This window comes from Saccoglossus kowalevskii, chromosome 21, assembly GCF_978046115.1.
Source record: "Saccoglossus kowalevskii chromosome 21, keSacKowa6.1, whole genome shotgun sequence".
NCBI classification, from domain to species: Eukaryota; Metazoa; Hemichordata; class Enteropneusta; family Harrimaniidae; genus Saccoglossus; species Saccoglossus kowalevskii.
In genome coordinates, this window is record NC_140661.1 from 26,913,102 (window position 1) to 26,935,083 (window position 21,982).

At 33.7% G+C, this 21,982-nt stretch overlaps 1 protein-coding gene across 1 annotated transcript; it reads left to right on the forward strand.

Annotated features, from left to right (window-relative positions):
• The first annotated feature begins 287 nt into the window (after positions 1 to 287).
• On the forward strand, positions 288 to 2,641 carry LOC146729836 (uncharacterized). Its single transcript, XM_085494982.1, has 3 exons — positions 288 to 400; positions 1,276 to 1,376; positions 1,874 to 2,641. The coding sequence occupies exons 2-3, from the start codon at positions 1,295 to 1,297 to the stop codon at positions 2,605 to 2,607; spliced, it is 816 nt and encodes a 271-aa protein (XP_085351108.1). The 5' UTR covers positions 288 to 400; positions 1,276 to 1,294; the 3' UTR covers positions 2,608 to 2,641.
• The last annotated feature ends 19,341 nt before the right edge of the window (positions 2,642 to 21,982 follow it).

Below are 21,982 nucleotides of genomic sequence, written 5' to 3' on the forward strand. Positions count from 1 at the left end.
GTTCTTATCTTGATAAAAAATATTCATATTACCAATTCCATGTGAAGTATACTAATTAATACCAGGTTCAAATTAATTTTCGTACTCTGTACGTTTAAAATAGTTAGAGCATGTACATCCAACAGCAATTCAATATTACAACTATATGCTGTGACTCAAAGGTAGTGCCGAACAATTTTTGTTATCAACGTTCTTTGAAGTTTCTAACAATGTAAGGTTATTGTCGCGACTGGGAGTGCGATAATTACATGTGTGGTGTTTAACCTTTTTAATCGACCAGTGCCTGACTGTTCTGACCTATATTCAAGTCTGCGATAAGCAGGGATTGTAGATTTGGCGAACAGTGACCCGATGTGATCAGTGAACGGTATTGGTGAGTGCGCACATTTAGGTATATTAGGTGAGTATAAACACACAGGAATATTCGATCGAAGTAAATTAAATCTTGTAAATGGCATGACGGGTTCTGGGAATGGCCATGCTTACATACATCGTGTTAATGAGTGTGTATCCCGTACGCAGATGACGTACCCATTTGAGTATAAAACAGGGTTTTGCTCGTGTGGGCTTCCTTGTGAGTGTTATTATATGTTTTTATTGGATGAGGGGCTAATTGAGGGTAGGTACAATAACATAATTAAAGTGGGTGCTCTTCATTGTAATGATATTTCCATGTAGTCACACACGAGAACTTTTTTCCGATTTGAACTATGAACTGTGGTCGCCATTTTGGTCTATTTACTATGGTGGCCCATATATGCAATTGATCCGCGACATTTAGTTTGTTCGCTACTTGACAAAAAGTCGGTCGGCTACTTGAAAATTTCTCCGTTACATAAAAATCCGTCGGCTACTTAAACATCAGATAATTATGGTAATACCAATTATTGTCAAATTGTTGAAGTCGGAAATACACACAGCAACACAGACTGTATTATGTAATAACATTTTTTATAATTAATATTTACCTATAGTGCGCTACAAAAATTGACGATCAAAAGCGCACGACAATGAAATCCCATAACTCAGAGTAGTAATAGAAGAATGCATATTTATTACAATCTATTTTATGATTGTAAAATAAAAAAAGCAATTTTCAATGCTTAATTTCAAGTGGCTGCGGATGACGAAAATGCAAGAAATGATGACATCACCATTTCACATACGTATTTCGGTGTTTTACGTTCTTAGTACAAGAAACAAGAATATCTACACGATAATTTACTGAAAGCTAATGTAGCTCATCTGAACTGATTTAGTTACATATCATTGCAGATTTCCACGGACTGTCACAATGGAAAAAAGTATATCACAAGATGGGAAGGAGATTTATTTATCTATCAACGAAGTCCCAATCGATTATTTCGACTCTTCAGGTGTGTATTTTGCATTTTATATTCTATGCCTGATATTTTTAAATATATTAAATGTAAAAAAAAACAACAACAGCAAAAGATGTGACCGGTAGTTTAAAATGTTCTAGGCACGTGTAATAATATATAATGGCATCACAGGTATAGCTAAAATAAATGAATGGTGATTGAACTTAAGATTAAAAGGCTAAAGGTGATTTCATTGTAATTGTTTAAAGAAGAACAAATCTAAATTCAGGAAATCATCATATTCAATTTTAAAAATTGCACTACTTACTGTAAGTACACGATTGTAAATGATATTCACGTGAATGGCGACATATCGTTTAATTGCAGTTGAGGTAATTGCGTCTTCAGTGCAACCGATTGCTAATGATAAAAGGCGTTAGGAAGGATTCCCTTTCATGGGTTACTGTATTGTCACGGGCAATCTAGGCTGTTTTACAAAGATAACATAATTATATCTCTTGATCACAATCGTTATTATTTTTCATTTGTAGGTACTTTTAAGATGTGGAAATTGATTTCCATTTGCCAATCTATCTGGTATTTTGGACTGCAAGACCTATGGATGCGTATGAAAGAGAGCGTATATGCTGTAAAAACGCAGGAAATGCACGTCTACCCTATTTTGTATTCTGATGTTAAAGTAGGTACGAAGTTAAGGGGAGTTTTCAGCATCTTGTCCATCGGAAGGACATCGATTTGTAAGAGGCAAGATGTTCTTTTAGCAGACAACGGCCAGATAGTATGTAGATGCGACACCCTTATGGTGCATATTGACAAGAAAACCAGAAAACCATCACCATTATTAACCGAACATTTGGTCTCACTTAGACCAATGCTGAAAGACAGACAACCAACATTCATGAGTAAATTTAACGCTATACCGACTGTGCCACAGTATGTGTATTTGTTTGTAGCACCTTTCAGTGACGAGGACGTTAATCTCCATATAAACCATTCAAATTATATTAAATATTGCATGGATTGCGCATCATTCGGGGCCCGGGACCATGCATACCCTACTTTTACTAGTGAACTGTCAGTGTATAATGTTCGGTCAATATCAGTGATTTATTTTAGCGAAGCTATAGCGGGAAATAAATTAAAAGTAGTATCTTGGATCGATGACAGTGAACATGACACTATTCGTTTTGTGATCTCAAATGAAGAAAGAGATGTTTTTCATTGTATCATCAGGTTTAGAAAATTAGAAGGTTCTAAATTGTAATTATAATAAAATTCGTGGAGAATTTTGAAATTAATTTCATTGTGATTGTATTCGCAACATTTGCGTCACACACATATATGACATATGGGGTTTGCAACGCACATAGTGCAGTATGGTGACATCATGTCAAGATCTCGTTCAAGTCTCATCTCTTAGATAGCGAGACTGATGCTACTACCTTCTGACATGACATAGGCGGTTTGTTATAAAACAATAAAACATGTATTACCACATTCATAGTGAAAACGGGATCTTGTAACGGGATCTTGGTATCAATTCACCGGATTTGCAAACCCCAAGTAATGTACCTCTGATATTATATATATTATAATGTAAGATAATTTTATATTGATTTGTTGTCGCGTACCAGAAATAAAAAGCCAGATAACGAGATTTCATGTTTGCACAAAACAGGGTCACACATTCTTTTGTTCTCTTGGTGCATAGGTTTCATAGCTTCTTCGAAACTAAAAAACGCTTTTCACGAAATACTTTTGTTTTCAAAAGCATTTCAACACTGAACGAAAATAGGAGAACAAAATATTGATAATGTGATATGAGGGGTTAAAGATATGCTCTGTAGCATGTACAAAAAGTAGTATTACTAGTTAGACATAACTACACATTATAATACATTAGACGAAAATATAGTTTCAATGATACAAAAACTCCAACAGTCTTTTAAAAGCACCTTTATCGGAATTAAATTCAACAATATCTTGAGATTCTAATGAATAAACTGTACACAATTTACATTGCTAAATCCTGTGTGAATAAGACCAGAGGAGCTGACAATCAAGAAACATACAGAAACTAAAAATAGAAGTAGTAACAATGACATTAAATTTGGAAATTAAAATTGTTTAGCTCCCAGAACAATATTTGTCATACAATTCAATTTCATGTTGAAGGGTGGCGACTACTACTCACTCATACTACTGACCTTTTTAGAATTATTGGCGCCTAATGTACAGGAGAAGTTGACAAATTAGTTACATGATTATTAGACTAAGCATCAGTCATTTATAATTCGGGTCTATGTGACATTTCTCCATATGGGACAAACAAAAGAGTATAAAGAAAATAAATGGAGACCTGCGTCTTTAGGATTTACAACAAATCAGCGAGAATTAGAGCACAGTAACGCATTTCGCTCTGTACAGCGTTATATGATGACGTCATTTATATTTTTAGTACGATTTCGCAATTGTGATAAATGCTGAAAAAAGTGAGTAAACGATCACAAGCTATAGTAAAACGGAAAAAAAGCAATACCGCAGTTTATTAACGTATTTATTAAAAACAATTTACAAATACTGCTTTTATGCAAATCCAAATATTTATTCCAAGAGCACAACAATGCTCACGCCCGCATTGCTCGCCTTGTTTTTAAGTGACATAGCAATTTCGACTAATCAATTATTCAAAGTAAAGTTAATCCGTGATATCTGGCGGACATTAATTTTTCCTTGTGTGTATCAAATAAACAAGATGGAATTATGGCAAAACGTTATGTTTCATCTTTGAAATTTACACTCAGACTATGAAAAATATCCATATTTAATGCTTCAAGTAATAAAGCCACAGCGGTTTTATTCCATTTTAATGTACCCCTACATCTACCCTACATACTGTGGCCATTCATTATTTTCTTCTCATTATCACAGTTAAACTTTCAAAAAAAAGCGCTTAATGTATTAAATTGGACTGAGGGCGTACTACGACAAATTTGAATATTGGAGTGAAATTTCATTATTTCATCTAGGTCTTGACCTGTTTTCAAGCTATTGTCGCATACGACTTATTTACCACTTCCGTGTCACTGAGAATGTTCTAGAACCGTACTGTGTCTGGGTGGAATATTCTAGATTATTTTTAGAAACTGGTTGAATAGGTAATAGAACACTGTAGGAGGCAATAGAAGGTAATGGAACATTCTAGAAATTTGTAGTATATATATATTTATTCAGTACCATTGGCCATAGGCCATAATGTACACACTTAAATGTAACACAAATAAAAAAATAGATCGTTTGACAAGAATAATCACTGCTACTGCTTGTCTGAATATTACAAACTTATACTTCACCTATGAATACCAAATTAAATTTATATTTCAGTTAAATTTCCCTCCAAAAAACTATGACGTTTTTGTAAAGAGTAGAATACATATTTTGCAAGATTTTGTATTGTATGTGTATTTTCAGATTGCAGTAGCAAAATAAATTTCCATTCAAGCGCTGGGCAATAGTAAAACTTGTCTATAAAACGAGTTCTAATTTCCTCAATTTTGGGACATTGTAATAGAAAGTGGAACTCGTTTTCAATGAGATTACAACGATGAGGACACAATCTTTGGTCAAGTGGTATTCCCAATGCCCTACCCTTTTCAATCATGAGCTCATGAGCAGATATCCTAAAACAAGTGAGAGATTTTCTAAAAACACTTATAGTAATAGAATCCAGATATTTTTTCCCGGCTAATATTTTTTTAAATTTAGAATAAGTGCATAATTTTGAACTATTTCCAATCTGATCATGCCACTGTTGCTGGGAAATATCTAGACACCGTTGGTTAAACTGTAGCAGAAAACAATTTGGGTTATTCACATACTGGCTTTCCCATACGTGTGGAAAACCAAAATTACATAACAAATCCTTAACATATGTTGCCCAACAATTAAATACCCTTTCTACCCTGTCATATTGATAGCGTATATAGGAATCACCACCTATACATTTTAACTAATACCGAATTATTTGTTCACATGTGTTCTAATTAGATGTCTTCCCAACTCCCCCCTCACAGCAGAGTTTGTGGCCTTTGGGTGTACCCCTAAAACAAATTTACAAAATTTATGACGAACTGTTTCTATATCGTAAGATTTATGTGTTCCCCATATTGCACTGCCATAAAGCAGGATTGAGAGAATTTTGCAGTCAAAAACACGAAACGCAATAGCTGGTTTGAACCCATCATATTTATAAAGAATACTTTTAATACTGTGCATGGCTTTCGTTGCTTGTTCAGCAATGTGCTTTTGGGCCTGATACCAGATACCTGAACTAGAAAAAAGAACCCCCAAATAGTTATATTTTGAGACTATTTCAATTTCAATTTCATTCCCATTCCAAAACCACTTTTCAGATTTCTTTAGTCTACCCGATTTGCGAAAAACAAAATTTTTTGATTTATTCAAATTTACTGTTAACCTCCATCTTTTACAGTAATTTGCTAATCTATTTAGAAGACGCTGTAGACCAATGGGATATTTACTAAATAATGCGAGGTCATCAGCATATAATAAATACATTAATTTTAAAGTGTTTACATAGATTACAGTTTCAACTCCTTTTGTAAGAGCTTCTTCTATATCATTTATATAAAAACAGAAAAGTAATGGGGAAATAACTGAGCCTTGTTGCAGGCCTGTTCCAATTTTAAACAGATCAGTCACACCATGTGGGGTTTTAACTACTGCCTTAACATGTGTATACATTGAGAACAAAGTTGTTAATAGTCTGCCTCTCATTCCTGCCTTTGTTAATTTATAAAATAGTGAAATATGGTGGAACCTATCGAATGCTTTTTCATAATCTATTAAAGCACAATATAATCGACTATTGAGATGGAATACATATTTATCAATAATTGTGCTCAGAATAAACATATTATCTAATGTGCTTCGTTACTTTCTAAAACCACTCTGATTTTCAACAATTCTACTATATTTATCAAACCATACTGTCAATCTTTCTGTCAGGATATTCATTTATATTTTACTAATAACATTTAAAAGCATAATGCTCCGATAATTTTCAGGGTTATCCTTATGCCCTTTTTTATACACTGGTGTTATTAATCCAATTGCCCACTTTTCAGGAAAATAACCTTGTTCAAGTAATACATTAAATAAAATAAATAACATTTCAACAATTTTCTGTGGTGCATCTTTCCAAAATTGCGAAGAAATTCCATCTTGCCCAGGGGCTTTATTATTTTTTAGTTTCTTTATGCTCTTTTTAATTTCATCTTGTGTGATAGGGCAGTCAAGGTCAGTATTATCAACGTCTGTGTTCTCAATGTCATCAAAATTTAACCTTGTTACATAATCATTTACTGAATCATTAAAATCCGCCATATCCTCATCCCCTATAACATTGTTATTAAACAGATGTTTAAAATAATCATGCCACTCTTTCTGGGTAATAATTTTAGACACATGTTCGTTTCGTTGCCGACATTTCTGCCAAAATTGCCGTGAGTTTGAATAAGCAGCTAAGTTTACAAGTTCATTTTGTCTCATTTCCAAATAATTTAACTTTTTCTCTTTAATCAATTTTCTATATTTCTTTTTTAATTTTAAGTAATATTCCAAACTTTTCCCATTTTGTGAATTTCTAAACTGATTTAGTGCACGTAATACTTCTTTTTTAGTTGCCAAACACTCTTTATCGAACCATAAATTTTCTCTCTTTTTAATATTATTTTTGGTCTCAGTTTTCAGGTCAGTGGCACACAAAGAGACAATGTTCACCAAACCCGCTGCTGCTTCCTCGAGGTTTCCCATAATAATACTATCGTTAAAAGTAAGAGTTAATTGTTCAATTGGTTCAGTTTGAAAGTTATCAAGATATTGCTGTTTTTTCTGTTGCTCCCACCTTAACCTAGATGTGTCATTTTTGTTAGCAATACAATTGTCCGAACTATCCCTAGTTGGATTTACCCCCACCTCATTTTGGTAAGTTAAAACAAATTCTAAAGGCATGTGGTTAGATTCAACTCTATTGCCCACTGTAAAATCAGTAAATTTAACTAGAACCTCCTCTGTTGTCAACACATAGTCAATTACACTCGTACCAAGTTCTGATATAAAAGTGAAATTGCCACTCCCTCTTTCCTGAAATAATCTCCCATTCACAATTTTTAATCCAGTCACTGAACAAAATTCAAGTAATTCCATCCCATAATTATTTACTACCACATCTTTTGAAATTTGTTTATCAGCCCCTTGTCCCATATTTTCAAACTCCTCCATTGGCAAGTATGTGCAATCCCGATCAATACAATCCTGCAATTATAATATTACACTCATATTTACTGGTATAAATTAACATTTCAGATTCTAAAGTATCGAAAAAATCTTTGTCAGCAAATTGTGAGCTTTCTGGTGCTCTATATACATTACCAAGTAACAAGATCGGGTGGTTTCTCTGTGTGAACATTTTTAAATCCCTCAAAATGCATATCAAAAGGCTTATAAAGCCATGTTTCAGTGAGACAGGCAAAATCAAAAGATTTCAAGTATTCACAAAAATCTACATTTTCTATTTTTCCCAATAAACCGTTCACATTCCACACAAGGAATCTCAAACTCTTATCTGTTTTAGAACATCTTGTGTCCAAGCATTCAAAACTTTGCCCATGGCCCAGGCCAATGTCTCATCAGGTATTGTTTTGTTGTACTTCACGGCTCTCACTCAGCGGTCGTATATCTTGGAGTTGGTCATCATACACATACAATGTACCATCGATTTTGATTTTATTGTACATAAATTTTACATGTTTGCCCGCAGCTCTTGCCTCATCTGCAAACTTTCCCAGTTTCTTTTAAGTTTCTCTTACTTTCCAGGTATAGTCTTCTCCAATCCGATAGTCAGTACCTTTCTGTTTATTTGCTGCGCGGAGAACTTGCATACGTTGCTTGTACCTCAAAAAATAGCTATAATTGGTTGTGGGTGACTATGAGCACCAGTCAGACGATGAACTCGCTGAAATTCCAGTTCACCAGCGTTTATATCCAAGTTGTCAGTAATAAAATTTGTAGTAAGTGCCAGACTCATATAATATTCTTCAGAGGGGAGGCATGTCGCATACGACTTATTTACCACTTCCGTGTCACTGAGAATGTTCTAGAACCGTACTGTGTCTCGGTGGAATATTCTAGATTTTTTTAGAAACTGGTTGAATAGGTAATAGAACACTGTAGTAAGTGCCAGACTCATTATGTATGCTTATGTAATGGTCTATTTATAGGCAGTGGAGGTATATATAGGGGAGTTGTTCAGCACTGAGTTCAGATCGGAGATCTCGTTGAATTGTGTTGGAGTTTAAGTATCTAGTTATTGCAGGTTTGGAGTTTTACCGCGTTATTGTACTTGATGTTTGCAGAGTATAATAATACCAGTACCAGTTGAAACCTCATCTGTTGGCTCCGTGTTCGTATGTTATCATCGCCGCCAGGGAAGTCTTTATGTTACAGTTGCCATTTTGGTATTTGAACCATCACACCTGTACTATACCAATTACGGTAATATTACGTTGCGTGTGACAGCTATACAAAAAATCTAACCTGCAAGATTTAATACAAGGTAGCATTGCCATATCCGGTCCCTTGACACGGAAACATTCTCGGCGGGGGAACCGGACAAAGACCCAAGCCAGCTGAAAACTGAAAAAGTCTAATTAATTAAACGATTGATTTGGAATCATTTACATTTGGTTAACAGTTACGAGAATGTCATTTAAGCCACACTTCTAATACTACGGCGTTTTCTATTGGCTGGAAGTTGAAATATGTCGATATGACTAGCACTGACACTTCAGGGCGGAATCTAACGCCGTGATTAGGAAATGCCGCGGCAAGTTAGCACGAAATATAGTGATACGCGCTGTACACGTTACACTGGTTTTATATATTATCTTTTGTAACATTAATACAATGTCACAATATTACGAATAAAACAGTCTCGCGGTTACAAATTTAGTCGGTATAGGGATTGAACAATCTATTGAAGGTCGTATCAAGATCAAACTGAAAAGAAAAATTATTTAACCACAGTACCGCTGTATTCAGAAGAATTACTCCGCATTACGTCCACGAAATGAATTTGGAGGTGAAGCATTTACTAGCAATAAACTGACAATACCCATTTTGAAATGTTGTTGATTGATACCTATGTTTTAATACCTATGTCCACAATGTTTTGACTGCCACCGGATATGTCGGTCCCTTTGCGTATACGTCGAAACTAGGTCGGGTCCTACCAATACACATTGAATATATAAATTTTGATTTCAATATATCAATTAGATTTGTGCGCTATACACTCGACAATGTTGAATTCATCACATATTGTGATATGTTCATGGGGACGTTCGTAAATAAATAACATTATGTACCGCAGCTTATGTAATTTTCTATAACTTATTTTGTATTTCAATTCGACAGATGCGAATTTGAAAATCTGGATAAAATTCAATTTCCGTTGTCGTTTTTAATATTGAGAAATGATTTTTTGGCATATTCATATTTACTTTATGTGCCATGTATTTTATGATAATGATTGGCCGCCAGGTGTCACGAATTTAATGTAATTTTCTATAACGTATTTTGTATTTCAATTCGACAAATGCGCATTTGAAAATCTGGATAAAATTCAATTTCCGTTGTCGTTTTTAATATTGAGAAATGATTTTTTGGCATATTCATATTTACTTTATGTGCCATGTATTTTATGATAATGAATGGCCGCCAGGTGTCACGGATTTAATGTAATTTTCTATAACGTATTTTGTATTTCAATTCGACAGATGCGAATTTCAAAATCTGAATAAAATTCAATTTCCGTTGTCGTTTTTAATATTGAGAAATGATTTTTTTGGCATATTCATATTTAATTTATGTGCCATGTATTTTATGATAATGAGTGGCCGTCAGGTGTCACGGATTTATTATGTACCGCAGCTAATGTAATTTTCTATAACGTATTTATATTTCAATTCGACAAATGCGAATTTGAAAATATGGGTAAAATTCAATTTCCGTTGTCTTTTTCAATATTGAGAAATCATTTCCTGGCATAATAATATTTACTTTATTTGCAATATATTTTATATGTAATAAATGGCCGCCAGGTGTCACGGATTGAAGTCCTTGCTTATCTGATGATTTTGAACCGGGCCATTAATATTAAGTATAAATCTTAACGATCTTACAATACTATTTGTTGTAAATTTTTTACATACGAGTTGGGTGCGATGACAAAATATTGGACCGTGTTGTTACTAACAATGGAATTTTAATCTACTTGAATAATCTATTTGACTGTATCTATTATATGTTTATTCTGTTCATTAGTTTACTATTATGTGTATGGTCATTTGTATGAAATACAAAAGAATATTAATAAGTATGATCGCCTACTGGGTATGTATAGTTACAAATAAAAACGATAGCAAAGTATCTCCATATGTTTGGCGGTAGTGTCCAGATCATTCGTCATATGAACTGTCGCTCGTCTGTCTGGCAAAAAGGTTATGTGAGCTGTAGCAGCATTCGGAATCACTTCCAAAATAGAGAGTACAATCTACAAGGCAATTTAAGTTTCAGACAGAAAATCAACCAACAATTAGCAAGGATATTTACCGGCGTACAGGAGCTACTGTGAGCCGCGATACCCCTGCTGTTCACTAACGCATTGAGATAACAAGGACCTAAGATCTGAAAAAATAACATCCTGGATAATATTATCTATATCTAGGACATTGCTTTAGAATATGACGTTAACATTTCATATCTTGATAAAAATATTCATATTACCAATTCCATGTGACGTATACTAATTAATACCAGGTTCAAATTAATTTTCGTACTCTGTACGTTTAAAATAGTTAGAGCATGTACATCCAACAGCAATTCAATATTCCAACTATATGCAGCGACTCAAAGGTAGTGCCGAACAATTTTTGTTATCAACGTTCTTTGAAGTTTCTAACAATGTAAGATTATTGTCGCGACTGGGAGTGCGATAATTGCATGTGTGGTGTTTAACCTTTTTAATCGACCAGTGCCTGGCTGTTCTGGGATGTATCCAAGTCTGCGATAAGCAGGGATTGTAGATTAGGCGAACTGTGACCCGATGTGATCAGTGAACGGTATTGGTGAATGCGCACATTTAGGTATATTAGGTGAGTATAAACACACAGGAATATTCGATCGAAGTAAATTAAATCTTGTAAATGGCATGACGGGTTCTGGTAATGGCCATGCTTACATACATCGTGTTAATGAGTGTGTAACCCGTACGCAGATGACGTACCCATTTGAGTAAAAAACAGGGTTTTGCTCGTGTGGGCTTCCTTGTGAGTGTTATTATATGTTATTATTGGATGAGGGGCTAATTGAGGGTAGGTACAATAACATAATTAAAGTGGGTGCTCTTCATTGTAATGATATTTCCATGTAGTCAGACACGAGAACTTTTTTCCGATTTGAACTATGAACTGTGGTCGCCCTTTTGGTTTATTTACTACGGTGGCCCATATATGCATTTGATCCGCGACATTTAGTTTGTTCGCTACTTGACAAAATGTCGGTCGGCTACTTGAAAATTGCTCCGTTACATAAAAATCCGTCGGCTACATAAAAATTAGAAAATCACGGTAATACCAATTATTGTCAAATTTTTGAAGTCGGAAATACACACAGCAACACAGACTGTATTATGTAGTAACATTTTTTTATAATTAATATTTACCTACAAAAAAATGCGCTACAAAATACAAAAATTGACGATCAAAAGCGCACGACAATGTTTGATGAAAGAAATCCCATAACTCAGAGTAGTAATAGAAGAATGCATATTTATTACAATCTATTTTATGACTGTAAAATAAAAAAAACACTTTTCAATGCTTAATTTCAAGTGGCTGCGGATGACGAAAATGCAGGAAATGATGACATCACTATTTCACATAAGTATTTCGGTGTTTTACGTTCTTAATACAAGAAACAACAATATCTACACGATAATTTACTGGAAGCTAATGTAGCTCATCTCAACTGATTTAGTTACATATCATTGCAGATTTCCACGAACTGTCACAATGGAAAAAAGTATATCACAAGATGGGAAGGAGATTTATTTATCTTTCAACGAAGTCCCAATCGATTATTTCGACTCTTCAGGTGTGTATTTTGCATTTTTATTTTCCATGCCTGATATTGTTATATATATTAAATGTAAAAAACAACAACAGCAAAAGATGTGACCGGCAGTTGAAAATGTTCTAGACACGTGAAATAATATATAATGGCATCACAGGTATAGCTAAAATAAAAGAATGGTGATTGAACTTAAGATTAAAAGGCTGAAGGTGATTTCATTGTAATTGTTTAAACAAGAACAAATCTAAATTTAGGAAATTTAGGAAATCACTACTTACCGTAAGTACACGATTGTAAATGATGTTCACGTGAATGGCGACATATCGTTTAATTGCAGTTTAAGTAATTGCGTCTTCAGTGCAACCGATTGCTAATGATAAAAGGCGTTAAGAAGGATTCCCTTTAATGGGCTACTGTATTGTCACGGGGCAATCTAGGCTGTTTTAAAAAAATAACATAATCATATCTGTTGATCACAATACAGCACAATTTCAATCGTTATTATTTTTTCGTTTGTAGGTACTTTTAAGATGTGGAAATCGATTTACATTTGCCAATCTATCCGTTATTTTGGACTGCAGGACCTGTGGATGCGAATCAAAGGGAGCGTACATGCCGTAAAAACGCAGAAATTGCACGTCTACCCTATTTTGTATTCTGATGTTAAAGTCGGTACTAAGTTAAGGGGCGTTTTCAGCATCTTGTCCATCGGAAGGACATCGATTTGTATGAGGCAAGATGTTCTTTTAGCAGACAACGGCCAGATAGTATGTAGATGCGACACCCTTATGGTGCATATTGACAAGAAAACCAGAAAACCATCACCATTATTAACCGAACATTTGGTCTCACTTAGACCAATGCTGAAAGACAGACAACAAACATTCATGAGTAAATTTAACGCTATACCGACTGTGCCACAGTATGTGTATTCGTTTGTAGCACCTTTCAGTGACGAGGACGTTAATCTCCATATAAACCATTCAAATTATATTAAATATTGCATGGATTGCGCATCATTCGGGGCCCGGGACCATGCATACCCTACTTTTACTAGTGAACTGTCAGTGTATAATGTTCGGTCAATATCAGTAATTTATGTTAGTGAAGCTATAGCGGGGAATAAATTAAAAGTAGTATCTTGGATCGATGACAGTGAACATGACACTATTCGTTTTGTGATCTCAAATGAAGAAAGAGATGTTTTTCATTGTATCATCAGGTTTAGAAAATTAGAAGGTTCTAAATTGTAATTAAAATAAAATTTGTGGAGAATTTTGAAATTAATTTCATTGTGATTGTATTCGCAACATTTGCGTCACATACATATATGACATAGTACAGAATATTACAGAATAATAAAATATAAGTTTAACACTAACTTTATATTACAGTGTTGTTGTTTCTTTTGTCCTAACAAAATTCCGCTCGTCATTTACCCCCCCCCCCATTTTATAACAGCCTCTTATCCATGTCTTTAGTCCCCGTTCGGACGCAGTCCGAAAACGATGACTTATGTTTTGACCTTTGTGCGTCCGTGTGTCCGTGTGTGCGTGCGTGCGTCCGGACCTGTATCTTAGACATGCCTGGACCAATCACAATCAAACTTCACACATACATCATACATAATAGTATTTATCTATACACACCGATTAGTTTCACTATCTGATTGAAGATGGTCGAATGGCGTCCATTTATGTGCTCAAAAATCATCAGAATCAAGCATTTATGGGTTCTTACTTCTGACATGTTTATGTTCTAACTATTACTATAAACAAAACTATATATCTTAAATTTGATAACTAACAGGGACTGTGCCATGCATGGCTTGTTATATTTAGTTTCACCTGAGAATTCCGCAATTTTAGAGCAAAACGTATTAACCAGGAAATGTTGTGTGCATATTTACCCTATTTTACTATGGTTTACCCACGGATAAGATAACGTAACTGTACATTATTTGTAACCCGGCATTGTCTTAGCTACATAACTGAAACATATTTTGTGAACCGCTATTGTAAATCAGATCATATACCTTGACTGAGGTGTGCAACTTATTCCAAAGTATGACGCATGGTTTTTCCTCTCAACTATTGAATAGGTTGGCCACTTCTATTTATAAACCAATAGACAGAAAAATTGGTCACATTGCCAAGAGTTGTATAATTCTGGTTATCACTCTTTGGCGTGATGCAATTGTTCTCAAGACAGGTTTACTAAGTAGCTATTTCATGATGAACATGCGTGAGAGTGCAACGTACTTATTTTAGGTATTTTTTAAGAAACATTTCTTTTTCGTGGCAAGACACAACACTTAAACCACGTTTCTTATCAGTTGCAAATACAGAAATGTGTACTAATCTGTATAATGTATCAACTTACAGGTTGATTTTAGAATTCAAGATTGCAACCAATATACAAATTAGGTCATTTCTCGGCTTTCATATATGATAGGGTGATGATCATGCCGTCTATAGCTATGCTTTATGAGACAAAATGTTAATATCTAGCGTTTCAGACACTTTATTTTTTCTTAACAATCCAAGATGGCAGCTAACATAATTTCCAATAATACACTACCGAGTATAACTAATCCCCTACTAATTACCCCTTAGATCATTTGATTGTTTTGGCAATGAAGCTATTGTGATGCACGTGATACATGAGTAGTGTAATCATTAATAATACAAATAAAATAAGTAGTAAATAGTGTAACCAATAATAATAATAATAATAATAATAATAATAATAATAATAATAATAATAATAATAATAAATAAACAAGTATCAATCAACTATTTTATAATTAGTAATAATGTAACGTAACAATGATGAACACATCCTTTGAAACACATTATTTAAAAATATCAGTCATAGATTCCCGAAAATTAATTATAACAACACATAATAAGACAAATTAAAAAAAAAACATAAGAAATTCAAAAATTATTAAATGTTGTGTCGTTATGTTGTGATATATTTGTACATCTTCGTGACCAAGAATAAAGTTCCATGTTCACACTTTATTATAATCTTCCTCGTATCACTCTCTCACCACCGTCACCGTATCTTATTTGGTAGATAGCGTGTTGTCTTTTGTATAAATTATCTAAATACAATTTTTGAAATTACAAGTCTATAGTTGTGTAAAAAGGTTAATAACTTATGTTATACCCTTTCTACTATGTCGGCTTGATTCCAGCTAATGCTTGCCAAATAATTGGTAAAGCACATTTCAGTTTTTATCTAATCAACGTAAAGTTTAATAATTTACGGACATTAAAATGATTCATACAAACAGTGTACCCCATGATAACTCTCAGGACTTTTCTAGCTCCCTAAACAATACTTCACACACGATCACACAAAGTCAATTACTGGTCAATTATAACAACAAGGATCCTCATGATACCGACCTTTTGTAAAACATGAGCATCTAATATATCGAAGAAATTGAAAACATCGACATAATAATCAGACTAAGCATCCACCATTTTACAATTTCCAGTTAGCTCATTGTTCTTTGTGATGGCAAGCGTGGTGAAATTCAGCTAACTTCGACACAATCACATTTTCTTCATATTGGACAAACAAATGAGTTAAAAGAACCAAAAAATGGTGACCTACGCATTTATAAATTTTGTACGTTGAAATAATTTTACAGGCTCGTTCAATTTGATGAAATCCAAACAGATCCCGACATTTTCCTCTTTTTCTTTGAGACGATGACGATTGAAGAAAAATTACATCGTTTCTGTTACGTTATGTATAACATTGAGTAATTCATATGTCACCGTAACGCAGCGTGTCATCATTTTGCGGTATTTTACGGGGTATTTTCATCCTACCATATTAGGAAAGGCGAATTTCAAATATGGAAGGATTACGCGCGTAAGCGTCCTCTAATATAAAAAAAAAACATGGCTGCCCCCATGGTTTGACCTTACCGCACAGACAGAAGTTCGCTAAATCAGTTCTAAACGTTTTTGATTTCGGAATTCCATGATGTATTCTTGGGAGAAAACGATGTTGTATAATAAGATTATTACTGTACTGTATTCCTGCATACTTTGAAGTATCCTCGTAACAATCTCATATTATCAACAGTGTTTCTGGATTTACACCATTTCTGGTGACTGTACCAACAACGTCTTTTGTCCCAGTACAGAGAGAGTGGCAGTGTTTCTTTAGAAATTACGATAAACCACAAAGCAGATAACACACTGATACTTTACTAATAAACAAGAAAGCCATTTTGTCTGTATACCGTTAACAAAGCAATATGCGCATGCACAACCGTGCGAAGCATCAAGGAAAAATTCAAGGGTTCACACTAATGACATATTTGTGTTAGTGTCATTACGAAGTAAGCACAAAGTCAGCATTTTTGTTTGTCTCTCAAATAATGATCTACATTTTGTACACAATAACCATTCAGCAGTGATTCTCGTGGCTGTTAATGGTATATGTCATTCAAAAAAGTAGATTATTACATTAAAGCAGAGGGGTCGTCAGATTGCGATTTGCAATAAGCGACGTACTATGGCTATCTTCCACATGTGCAGGTGACGACTCAATTCAAAGTAGCATTCCCATGTTGAATAATCGTTAAAATACCTTTCACTGACCTCTGGATTGTAAGGGATTTAAATAACCTGTAAAATATCTCCCATTCCCCACTGGAGTGCGTTGAATTACCTGTAAAACATCTCTATTGACCCCTGGAAGCATCATTAATTGCTTTGAACATAAAATACTGACATCTGAATAATTTAATAGTAGAGATAAGTCTCAAACTACTCGTGATCTTGTGTTCCTAAATTGTTTTCTGTTTCGAGTTATTCTTATTGTTTGTTTTTCTACGTACTTTTAAGATTAAAAATTAATTTACTTTTGTGAATCTATTCGTCATATTGGACTGCCAGACTTATGGTTCCTTGCCAGGAAATGCACGTTTACCATATTTTGCATTCTGAAATTAAAGTAGGTACAAAATTAAGGGCGTTTTGAGCATTTCGTCCATCGGAAGCACATCGACGTGTATGAGACAATATGTTCGTTTAGCAGACAACGGTCAGATAGTATGTAGATGGAATACCTTCATTGTGCATATTGACAAAGAAACCAAAAAACTAAAAACATTATTAACCGAACATTTGTTCTCACTTAGACCAATGCTGAAAGATAGACAACCAACATTCATGAGTAAATTTAACGCTATACCGACTGTGCCTCTGTATGTGTATTTGTTTGTAGCACCTTTCGGTGACGAGGACGTTAATCTCCATATAAACCATTCAAATTATATTAAATATTGCATGGATTGCGCATCAATCGGGGCCCGGGACCATGCATACTCTATATTTACATGTATCGTGTTCGGTCAATATCAGTAATTTATTTAAGTGAAGCTAAAGCGTGAAATAAATTGAAAGTAATATCAAGTTTGCATTGTGAGTGTTAGTTAAGATTGATAGTTAGTTTGATTAAGTTTATTATTATAAATCAAAAACGTATTGATTTACAGTTTTAACAGTCTTAAATAAATGTAGGTGACCATTTTGATTTAATAGAAAGAGTATTTTCTTTCGCAACATCTGTGACACACACATATTTGACATAGTAACAGAATATTAAAAATTATTAAAATATAAGTTTTCTTTGATTTTACATTACAGTTTTGTTGTTTATTATAGCCTTGCTCATCATTATCTTCCTCGTATCACTTTTCTCATTATTTACACATCCACTAACTTTTTAGTTTTTGCAATTTCAATACATTTTTTTATTTTTTTTAAATAATGTAACACTCTGGACCAACACAGTTTCGGAAATTATTAGCGGAGCTTGGTAATTTAAACAAAGATGATAATAAGGTTGATTGTATTAGTGGAGGGTCATGGCTTAGCCACTTTCAAATTCCTATATTCAAATAGTAATAAGGATTTCACCAAGCATGTGTAGAGAATTATTTAATAGCAAAGAAAAACACGATGCAAGCGAAATGGCGGCTAAAGAAGTTGTATCTCTAAATTGTTTAACTTAACCTTGAAGTCAGGTACTTTTCCTTCATCATGGAATTGTAGTTTTATTATTTCAATTTTCCAATCAGAATTATGTATAGAATAGTGTTATCGCAACAATTTGAAAATAGCTTTCACGAACAACACAATCTGAATATTGACAAGTTCTTATAAAATATGTTTCCACAGATAACATGCTAAAAAAATCATTATCATCATTTTAGAAAGTGTTAATGAGCTAAGTATATCAAATGATGCGTTTCATGATTAAGCATGAAGCATGTTGCACTATTAATCATAACATATGATAAACAGATGACATAATCAAGTAACTTTTTTTCTAAATATAAACAGTAAAAAGGTAAGTTTGAGTATAAAATTTAAAAAGAAACAGACATATATAATTGTTGTAAAGAATACTATTAATCGCATGAAGAAGTGTCCTTGACTTATGTGCAGCTGAATAGGTGTGTTCACAGAAATTTCAATCATTCGTGTAGATACAGTACACAATAATTGAACATTGACACTTCAAAACAGATAAGTAACGAACTGAAACGAACACTAACATATTTAAAGCCTTTATTCATTGACTGAAAATCAATCAAAATTAAAGTTGACCGTGATGGTGAAAGATTAATTCAGTCATTAACATTACTGAAAGCATATCGTATTTCACATACATGTGATGTATACATATGTTGTACATTACCAGCAAATGAAAAAAACAAAAACGGCCGCTTGGTTGCATCCAGGTCTTCAGAGGGCGCCATCTATATCTCTATGTGGTTATATTTATACAAAAAAATCACACCTATTGCCGCTTTAATTACAGATACCTTACAATGACAAATTATTTTCAGTTTATAAATAATTCGGCAAACAGGACGAGCTTAAGTGTGAAAACAATCAAACCGCACTATTACAATATCAGCATTGTCACAGAGTATGAACGTTATTTACATCCGTGATGCGGTGTGTTAACCATGTTGTATTTTGACAAAATAATCATCACATCATTCGTCATAATAACTGTCATGTTCTTCAAACGCCAGGCGCTCTGTCATATTATTTTGTTCAGCGTTACAAACATTACATTCCAACTATAAACAACCATGTTAATAACCATGTGAATAACCATGTGAGTAACCATGTGAACAACCATGTGAATAACCATGTAAATAACCATGTGAACAACCGTGTGAACAACCGTGTGAATAACCATGTAAATAACATGTGAACAACCATGTGAATAACCATATGAACCACCATTTGAACAACAGTGTGAACAACCATGTGAATACCCATATGAACAACCATATGAACAATCATGTGAATAACCATATGAACCACCATGTGAACAACAGTGTGAATAACCGTATGAACCACCATGTGAACAAATATGTGAATAACCATGTGAACAACCATGTTAACAACGATGTTAACAACGATGTGAATAACCATGTAAATAACCATGTGAACAAGCATGTGAATAACCATATGAGCAACCATGTGAATAACCATATGAACAATCATGTGAACAATCAAGTTAACAACCATGTGAATAACCAGGAAATAATCATGTGAACAGCCATGTTAATAACCATAAAAACAACCATCTTGACACTTTTACTAATTATGTTTCATGTTTTAGACACTTAACTAATTGATAAAGGCTTTTTTTAAAACTGACTTTGTTCATGGTTTTACAGCTATAAGTAAAAATGCGTTCGTCCATGTTTAAACAACACCATGTTTTCTTTACGAATTAATTTGTGGTTAAGCAAGAAAAAATATTGTTCATTTTTTTTCCAAAATATACAGAAGGATTACCAAAGTTAAAATTGTTATAAAACCCACATTCCACTAGCGGATTCATCGTGATTTGACAAGTTACTATCAATGTTTGTTCCTAACAAATTAAAAACATTCAGTTTCTGTCAGCAGTTCGTTAGTAGGTTGTAGTGGCCCTCATATATGTAGTGTTTGCAATATTTACTTTCAAACGTCTGTTTATAAATTTGGTATGTCTAAACATATATATTGCTTTATAGGTATGAACTTTACACAAACATAACAAGCCATCTGATTGGCTGAAACGAGGTCCTACATCTGGTATTAAAGCACCTGTATCGAGATCACACAACTGTTGGTGTAAGATCAACAGATTCGAACACTTGTTACCTAAAATGTGAAAGTTATTCACTCAGGAGCGTGTGCGTCCTTTGCTGCATATTACACAGTCATCAACACTTCCGTCGTTTTCCCTCACAGGGTTAGTCCGTTTCGTAAATTGGTATAAATGCAATCAAATCATAATTAACATTTATGCCATTTCGTTTACGTACAGAAATAAACTATTGTCGGTTTCACCGTAAGTCTGTTGAAATATATTGAAATATTATTGTTGGAGCAAATTATCATCATCCACGTAAGATATTTGCTCGTTTTGAGCCTTTGAAGTTGAATACGGAATATTCAATATACACTAGATTCTGACTCCTGAAAATCTATTATAATTCCAGTTTACACAAACACAACCTTGACATTATTGAGTATTAACCAAAGTTTAAGAACTGGATAACTTGGATTAAACTAATACATACCACTATCGCCATGTAGATTTTATCCCCTAACAATACAAAAATACTGCGTGTAAGTGATGCGATAATTAATCAAAATTTCACTTCAATTATATACCGTATCATTTTTCAAATTAAGTTTTCAGAATTGTAACACTATTAGGTGATTTAATTTAAAGATGTATGGACTGTAACATCCCTTGAGATAGTAGTACAAAGTAAGGAAAGACGTTGAATTCACATATATCAGCATAATATAAACAACTATTTCATATCCTGACATGCTACAATAAGGTTATAAACAACTCACCTGGGTATGCAGTAGCACACATAACACCTCTCGGGAAAAAAACATATTCGGAAAAGAAACCTCTAAATTATTAAACTTCTGAATAAAAAATACCTCAGCTGAACTTCAGGCTTGATATTTTCTGGCAATTTCGAATCACAATTTGTTTATACAATGCTTATGAATATAATTAAAAAATTGAAAAATATCACTCTGGTTATTCATGTGGGTATACAGTGGAAATTGTGCATTGAACTACATTATTAGAGCATATCAGCAACTCAATTATCGGTTTGTTAACACGTTTTTTGAAATAGTGAAGTGAATAATGAGTCAGATTTATTCTCAAAGCATTTTTTGCCTAAATATTCTAATACAGTCCTCCCCAAATCCGTTTTCTAAAACACACTAAAAACTAGAATCATCCCACGAGAAGAAAGACGAGTAATCTACGTGAAATAAGAAATGTTCTACTTATTTGTTGGCTCATTGCCAAGTGACACAAAATAATAACTCGTCACGCAATTAAAA

Coding starts and splice junctions, on each gene's coding strand:
- LOC146729836 (XM_085494982.1), top strand. CDS start 1,295: ATGGAAAAAAGTATATCACAAGATGGGAAGGAGATTTATTTATCTATC. Junction 1,377..1,873: donor CGATTATTTCGACTCTTCAG/GTGTGTATTTTG, acceptor TTTCATTTGTAG/GTACTTTTAAGATGTGGAAA.